The 8035-nt window shown below is 52.2% G+C and overlaps 2 protein-coding genes across 2 annotated transcripts; one reads left to right on the top strand and one right to left on the bottom strand.

Moving 5' to 3' along the window:
- The first annotated feature begins 761 nt into the window (after positions 1-761).
- On the top strand, positions 762-3980 carry LOC123120953 (glucan endo-1,3-beta-glucosidase 5). The gene is made up of 2 exons (XM_044540906.1): positions 762-1301; positions 2691-3980. Exons 1-2 carry the CDS (start codon positions 952-954, stop codon positions 3814-3816), a joined length of 1476 nt encoding a protein of 491 aa, XP_044396841.1. The 5' UTR covers positions 762-951; the 3' UTR covers positions 3817-3980.
- Positions 3981-4044: 64 nt separating this feature from the next.
- On the bottom strand, positions 4045-4932 carry LOC123120954 (uncharacterized). The gene is made up of 2 exons (XM_044540907.1): positions 4451-4932; positions 4045-4306 (listed from the first exon to the last, which is right to left on the bottom strand). Exons 1-2 carry the CDS (start codon positions 4530-4532, stop codon positions 4203-4205), a joined length of 186 nt encoding a protein of 61 aa, XP_044396842.1. The 5' UTR covers positions 4533-4932; the 3' UTR covers positions 4045-4202.
- Between the last annotated feature and the right edge of the window lie 3103 nt (positions 4933-8035).

Genomic DNA, 8035 nt, shown 5'->3' on the forward strand with positions numbered 1-8035 from the left:
GCCGGGCAAACCTTCTTGTAGTAAACAGTCGGGAAGTCGTCGTGCTAAGGCCCCAAAGGACCAGTGCACCAGAGCAGCAACCATCGTCGATGAAGAGAGTTATAGATCGAAAAGATCAAACCTGGAACCACACGAACGAAGACGCACAAAAACTGGATCCAAATAGATCCACCGAAGACCAGCACCGACCGAATCCCATGAGATCCGACGGAGACACACCTCGACACATCCTCCGACAACGCTATTCGCACCATCGGGGCGGGGATAGGACGTGGAAGACAATATTGCTACCGAGGGACATCGCCACCGCCACACAGCCCCAACCAAGACGTTCAATCTAGCAAAAACGAGAACGGGGCCCCTCCCGCTGGCAGGGGTCCGAGATCCTCCGCACCTCCACAGCCTAAAGGCCATCGGAGGCAGGGCGGATTGGCGGCGGCGCCGACGGAAGGAGGAAGGAGACTTTTCTTGGGGGGAGGAAAAACTTTGGAGAAAGAGAGAGTTGTGAGAGGCAACACCTAATTTGAGATATTTGTTATTCTCAAACGGACGAGATGCGGCCGAAATGCGATCTCATTACCACTCCAAACGGATGAAAACCGGACGAAACAGACGTCCATTTGGGGTTGTGTGTTGGAGTTGCCCTTAAACCCGAGTCCTCGATCTTCCAATCCAACGGCTCTGTAAGCCTGCTCGCACTATTTACCTGACAACGTTGTATATTGACCTATTTGGCCTTCTCTGCTCCTTTCCTGTGAGATTTCACCCACCTTTTCCACTCTCGAAGCTTGAACCTCACAGTAGCTAGTCCCCAGAGCTTCAGCTCACTCACTATCTTCGTCCTCCTCTCAAGTCTCAACGACCACCAACTCCCAAATCCCGCCGCGGAGCTCACAACATCCAAGAAACCACTCGCAGGCAGCTTGCCACCCCGCGGATCCAGGCCCCGCGATGGCCGCCTGGGCCGCGCTCCTGGCCGTCGTCCTGGCGCTGTCGTGCGCGCGCGAGCGGCGGCTCCTGGTGGCCGACGCGGCCGTGGGGGTCAACTGGGGCACCCTGTCGTCGCACCGCGCGCCGCCGGCGGTGGTGGTGGACCTCCTGCGAGCGAACCGGATCGGGAAGGTCAAGCTCTTCGACGCCGACGCCGGCGTGCTGCGCGCGCTCGCGCGTAGCGGCATCGAGGTCATGGTCGGCCTCACCAACGGCGAGCTCGCCGGCATCGCGGGCTCACCGGCGGCCGCCGACGCCTGGGTCGCGCAGAACGTCTCGCGCTACGTCGGCCGCGGCGGCGTCGACATCCGGTGAGTGAGTCCCGGGGTTTGGCTTGGTGATTTTTTCTTGAGATCTCAAGCGGTGAAGCATTTTAGCATTAGTGGTGATTCTTATTTTGGGATTCCTGTTAGTTGAGAGGGAAATGTGGAATTCATTATTTGAGGTTATTCTTTCTGTTGGAGAAATGGGGTCGTGGGATCTCTATGTAGCTTTGGTGGAAAAGGGAATCTGGTGCCGACTTGATTTAATTTGTTCGCATTTGCTCTGGAGCTGCTTAGTTCAATTGAAATGCTGATGTGTTGTTCTTGCTTTTAGCAAATATATTGCTTCAATCTGCAATTTGATGCCCGGTATTATATATTTATTTGTTTCTACTTGTCAATGCTCAGTTCATTGTTTTCATGGATAACTTGATAAGTAAGTCATTTCTTTCCAATAATAAGTAGGCATTCTCTTCATTTGTAATTTGTAGAGGCTTCTCTTGAAAATGTAGTACTCTCTTTTGTTCCTGAAATATTTGCTTTAGGGTACATTAACGGCAAAATCTGTTGTTTTTCTTAATTGATTATAATGTATGTTTGGACTTTAAGTCATTACTAAGGCTATACCCATAGCCTAGTTGTTCCAACCCAAACGATTACTTTAAGTCCACTGAATCACCTGCCATGAGTATTGCATATTTGATACTAATAAACATCACCTGTAAACTATGAGTCAGTATCACATGATTTATATCTATCAAAGTTTCAAAATCAGATAAGATATTCTATATTTAAAGATGAGGGTGAGTATGTTGTTGGAACTTGGAAGTACCTTTCAAATACAAATGGTAACTCCATACTCAGTCAAGGTGGATTCTATATGTGTATGGAAGGGTATACCCATATATGAGTAGTCAAAAATATGTCATGGATATCTTTTTAAGTCGTCGGGGTTGATGTGAGCCCTAGATTTAGTCTGATGACATGCTTGCTAATCGTCATTATCCTGTTTGAAGACTATCCTTACTTGGTACATTACATTGAAAGATTAAATGAACAAGCGCAATACCACACTGTGATTAAATTCTGCTTTAGGCTATGGAAACCCGGGAACTATTGTACTACTCAGCTTTCTATTAATAATCCCTATCTGCTGCTACCATGGCAATATTGAAAAAATCATCAGAAATTCTACTTGAGTTCCTTCAAGTAATTTAGACTGTCCAATTTCTTTCATTGGGATACTCTTCGTTTTTCACTGATCACAGATTTGGATTCAGAAGATTTGCTAATTTAGACTAGTAATGTCTGCATTGAGGTTATGATGGTGACGTCATTTATCTTTTTTTTTTTAATCTATTTACGGGCACATGACTATTCGATTTTCCATACTTGTTTACTGCGTCGAGAAGTAATAATTTTACGAATTTGATACAGGTATATTGCTGTGGGAAATGAGCCATTTCTGACAAGCTACCAGGGTCAATTTCTGTCATACGTTATTCCAGCAATGACAAACATTCAGCAATCACTGGTGAAGGCTAATCTTGCTAGCTATGTGAAGCTAGTAGTCCCGTGCAACGCCGACGCATATGAGGGCGCCGTTCCGTCGCAAGGAGTGTTCAGGACTGAATTGACCCAGATAATGACCCAGCTCGCCGCTTATCTCAGTTCAAATGGAGCTCCGTTCGTGGTCAATATCTACCCATTCCTCAGTCTTTACCAGAATTCCGACTTCCCAGAAGATTATGCCTTCTTTGAGGGATCAACTCATCCACTTGTAGATGGCTCCAACGTGTACTACAATGCTTTCGACGGCAATTTCGACACGTTGATTTCTGCTCTGGGTAAACTCGGCTACGGGCAACTACCCATTGCAATTGGTGAGGTGGGTTGGCCGACTCAGGGAGCACCAAGTGCAAACTTGACTGCAGCAAGGACATTCAACCAAGGACTCATCAACCGTATCATGAGCAACAAAGGGACCCCCCTCCGCCCTGGTGTACCCCCGGCTGATGTCTATCTTTTTGGCCTTCTTGATGAGGAGCAGAAGAGTGTACTACCTGGAAACTTTGAGCGACACTGGGGGATCTTCTCATTTGATGGACAGGCCAAGTACCCGTTAAACCTTGGGTTAGGCAACCCGGTTCTGAAGAATGCTAAAGAGGTGCCCTATCTTCCGTCGCGGTGGTGCGTCGCGAACCCGGCTCAGAGCCTCGACAAGGCGTCAACTCACTTGAAGCTTGCTTGCGACATGGCGGATTGCACCACCCTCTACTATGGAGGGTCGTGCAACGGCATCGGGGAGAAGGGCAACGTGTCATTCGCTTTCAACAGCTACTATCAGATGCAGAAGCAGGATGCCAAGAGCTGTGACTTTGATGGGCATGGGATGATAACTTTCCTTGATCCATCCATGGGTGAATGCCGCTTTCTTGTTGGCATCGATGATAGCAAGAGCTCTGGGGCTGCCTCTTGCGGCCATTGCTGCGGGGTCTTCTGTGGGGTGTCGATTTTCACTTTGTGGGTGTTCATGTACCTTAGGATGATGGGCTCTGCCTGACGTTGGAAATGGTCTGTTGGGGCATGATAGGCGTGCCTTTGTGAAATACTACTAGCTTGTACGCTTGACTTCTAGATGACTAGATATGAATCCTAGATTATCGTAAGATTAGCGAAGAAGGCTATTCTAGTCATATATGGAGATTAATTTATTGTTTAAATTTCTATCTGCAAGTAGTCGCGGTGAGTAATCTTGATTTAATGTAGCACCTGAATGAAGCAGTCATTCTGAAGGAGCCAAGGGATGTTTATTGCTGGAAAGTAACAGAGACTATTACATGCTCACAGAAGAGCAGGTAGGTATGAGCACAACATCATTCCCTCTGATTATTTTCTTTTTATATTTTTACTTCTGTATTACCGATGAACAAGCCTGTGCATCCTTTTTCAGCCTGCGGATGGCGGTGGAGCGGGCGGGCAGCAGTTGTCGCCGCAGCAGGCGTGGCCGCAGGTCCTCCTCGGATGCTCCACGATCCAGCAACACTGGCACGCTGAAACGAAGCAAAACGCAAGGTGAAGCTCAGCCCAAAAAGAAGAAGCCATGAAGTTGATGTGAGCATGCCAAGAACATGACTGTCTAACTAAACAAGGTTGAAAAGAAAAAAAAGGAGAGAAGAGCTGAACTCATGACTTACGCAGTGAAGCAGTGGCGGTTGTGATGAAGAGTGCAAGCAGCATGAGCCAGGACGCAAGGGCGAGGAGAGTGTTCCTCCTCATGCCTCCTGTTTGCTGTTTTCCCCTCTTGATATGCTTCACGGTTCAGAGCTTTCAGGGGATACCACCACATCTCCTTGTGTTGCATATATACATCAGTCCAAGTCAAGCAAAGCGGCTGGGTGGTAAGTATATATGCATCCGTGTATGGACTGGCTCGACTTGTGATAAGATCCCGCCCAGCCGCTTTGCTTGACTTGGACTGATTGATATGCCGACTGCCGCAGTGTATATGTGGACTTGAGATCGCAGCGTATGTGGACCCTGTGTCGACTAGTCATGTTGTCTAAGGCCAACTCCACCGCGCGACCCAAAACGGACGTCCGTTTTATCCGGATTCTGTCCGTTTGAGTAGGGTAATGGGGTCGTGTCCGGGCGTGTCTTGGGATGCAGTAGCCGTGCGCCCAGCACGCGGCCGCATCCGTTTGCCCCATCCTGTCCGCGTCTATTTAAAAAAAGGAACAACTTTCAAATGCCAAGCCCTAGTTCATCAGGCCAGCGGCCCAGTTCATGACGTCGGCAACAGAGCCAGCGGCCTACACGTCCATCACCGGCATCAGCCAGCGGCCGGCAACACAGCCAGCCTCCAAAATGAATAGTTGTCCTCGCCGGCAACACAGCCAGCGGCCGGCAACACAGCCGGCCACCAAAATGAATGTTTTTCTCGCCGGCACACTGCCAGCGGCCTAGCGGGCGGGCGACACCCATGCCAGCCTACAAAAAAGAACGGCCACAGCAGATCGGACGACCTAGTTCAGGCCTTCGGCGTCGAGCATCTCCTTCTGCCTGGCCTCGAACCAGGCCCTCGTCTTCTCGCTCATCTTCGACAAGTCCATGCTCATGATCGCAAGGGCCACCTCCTTCGCTTTGGTGGCTGAATTGGTGGCCTCGATGTCGAGCTGCCTCTGCCTGGCCTTGACGTTGTCGGCCTCGATGTCGAGCTGCCTTTGCCGGGCCGCCTCCTCCATGTCGAGCCGCCTCCTCCATGTCGATCTTCCTCCTCTTGGCCGCCTCCTCCATCTCAAGCTTCTTTCTTTGAAGGTCTAGGTATTGCTTCATTTGCTCGTCCTTGCTTTGCCGCTTCTTCTCGTCCCTCACATCCTTTTGAGACATCATGCCATGCAAAGTGTCATGCAATGCCATGGATGAGGCATCACGTATGTCGTCAACCTTGGAGTTGGTCTTGCCCCTCGGCCTCTTCAACGCCTCGCCATCTCCACCTCCGGCGAACTTGGCCATCTTCAGTCCTCTCTTCCTTTGTAGTTCACGGTATTGGTCCTTGAACTTAGGGCAATTGTTGATGATCGTCCAACAATGTGTAAGAGTGAATGGCTTGTCATTGTGCCGGGCCTTGAATGCCTCCAAAGATTGAAATGCCTACACGACATGATCAACAACAAGTGAACATGCAAACATATACACGGCCGAAGTCTCATGGCCGTAGCAAAGAAAGGGCTAGGAAGAGGAGAGCATACCATGTTCGCAACACCGAGACCACTCACGGGCCGTGCTTCAACGCTCTCAAATGTGGCGCAATACTTGTTGCACTCTTGTTGGATGAACAACCACCTTTTTTTAATCGAGCCGATGCCATGGTTGCTTGTAATTTGGTAGGGCTCAAACATCTTCCTTTCATGGAATGTTTTGTGGACTCTCGTTTAAAAAACAATGCACTTTTGTTGCGCGCCGGTCCTCGGATCTTGGCTAATCTCCACCCAAGCTTGGCAAATCAACTTGTCCTCATCTTGTGTATATGAACCCGTGCGAATGCTCTTCCTCTTCTTTTGTACTTCCGCTCTTTGGGTGAGCTCGTCGATGAACAATGGCTCGCCACTAATATCAACGTCATTGCCTTCTTCTTCATCACCATCACCTTCGACATAAATGTCATCGTCTTCATGCCACGAGTCACCATGGTCGTAGTCAGCACGGTCGTCGGCCTCTTCATCGGAGACGTACTGGGCGCGGCCATCCTGACTTTGGGTCTCCTCGGGGTCGTAGGCGCGGCCATGCCCACCCTCGAAGATCACGTCCTCCATGTACTGGTTGTAGAAGGGGTCGTCGACCGTTGGCGTTGGTGTTGGCATTCCGTCAAACAAGACGCGGGGGGGGGGGGCGGGCATGGTGCCCGTGAACGGTGCCCGTGCTTGCTTTCTTTGCATCTCGACGGACGACCGACCGCCGCCGCTTGACCCAGGCATGACGTTGAGGTCGATGACAGCCGCGGGGCGCGGTGTGGACGACGCGAACAAGCCCACGTCCGACGACCCCGAGAAACGGGTCTGGCCGTCGTGCCTTGGCGGAGGAAAGCCGGGCGACATGGGCGCTGTCCGCGACGTCGGCGACTGGCAGTGCGGAGGCCGGGCGACTGACGAGCCTGTGCTCGCCGGGCCGACGGCCGCTGCAGGAAACCCGGCCGGACGGCCCATGCCATGCATGAGGAGGGCGTGCGCTTTGTTGACGAGGTCCTCCTTCTCGTCGACCGCGGCCTTGCGCCGCGCGGCCTCCATCGCATCTCGCTGGGCGGCGAACTTTGCCGCTGTGGCATTGACCTTGACGACCGCTCTCCGTTCCCTCCTCTTCGCCGATTCCGCGTCCAACTTGGCGATCTCCTCCGGCGTGCACTCCGACCGCGGCTTCCTTGGCGCCTTGGCCACCTTCTTCACCTTTGTGGCGGGTCGACGGCCAGGCCGCCGGAATTCGGCGGGGCGTCGGCCATGGACGGGGGAGAGAGGGGGTGGCGGGAGGGACGTGGGAGGGTTTGGGGAAATGGTGCCAAATGGGTCGTGGGGGGGGGGTTTGGTTTCTCCCACCGACAGGTGGGCCAGGGGAGGACAAGCGCGCGCGTCCCGCCCGTCCGCGCGCTGTCCGTTTCACCCCAAAACCGGCGCAAACTTGGGCCGGGGATGGGTCGAAAGCGGACACAAAGCGGACAAAAGTCCGTTTGCGCCCGCGCGCTGGGCCGTCTGGTTTGTCCGTTTTACCCCAAACGGACGGGGGCGGACATGATAGGGTCGCGCGGTGGAGTTGGCCTAAGAGCATGTACAGTCAGTTTCCTCAAACGCCCAGGCGGCCTGATCAGTGATCGGTCATAAATTTATGACCCAACAGGTCTCCTCAAACCCGCCTTATATCTTTGGACTGACCGGCACCACCCATATCTGAGGCTAATATGAGAGGCCTGGATGCTCTTGGGTGCGTCCACCACTTTGGATTGATGCGTGGGACCCACGTGGGCACATGTCGTTACCCAAGGTCTGATAAGGATGCCGCTTCCGTACGCTGCCCGAGGGGGCAAATCCGGTTATTTAAGCCGGATGGAGACCCCCAGCCCCCAGTCAGTCCCATTTCTCTCCTCTTCGTGTCGCCACTTCCCATCTACTCAGAGCTCGCCGTTCGTCGGTAGTCATGGCCCGACAGTGGATCACCACCTACATCATACTCACTCGGACCGTAGGTTGGTGCTCCTAGCAGAGATCTCGGCATTACCGGCTCATGGACGAGAT

Source organism: Triticum aestivum, chromosome 5D (genome assembly GCF_018294505.1).
Source record: "Triticum aestivum cultivar Chinese Spring chromosome 5D, IWGSC CS RefSeq v2.1, whole genome shotgun sequence".
Taxonomy (NCBI): Eukaryota; Viridiplantae; Streptophyta; class Magnoliopsida; order Poales; family Poaceae; genus Triticum; species Triticum aestivum.

Excerpts from the sequence above, each read along its gene's own strand:
- LOC123120953 (XM_044540906.1), top strand. The coding sequence starts at position 952 with ATGGCCGCCTGGGCCGCGCTCCTGGCCGTCGTCCTGGCGCTGTCGTGC. Across the intron at positions 1,302-2,690 it reads CGCGGCGGCGTCGACATCCG|GTATATTGCTGTGGGAAATG; the intron begins GTGAGTGAGTCC and ends AATTTGATACAG.
- LOC123120954 (XM_044540907.1), bottom strand. The coding sequence starts at position 4,532 with ATGAGGAGGAACACTCTCCTCGCCCTTGCGTCCTGGCTCATGCTGCTT. Across the intron at positions 4,307-4,450 it reads AACCGCCACTGCTTCACTGC|CGTGCCAGTGTTGCTGGATC; the intron begins GTAAGTCATGAG and ends GCTTCGTTTCAG.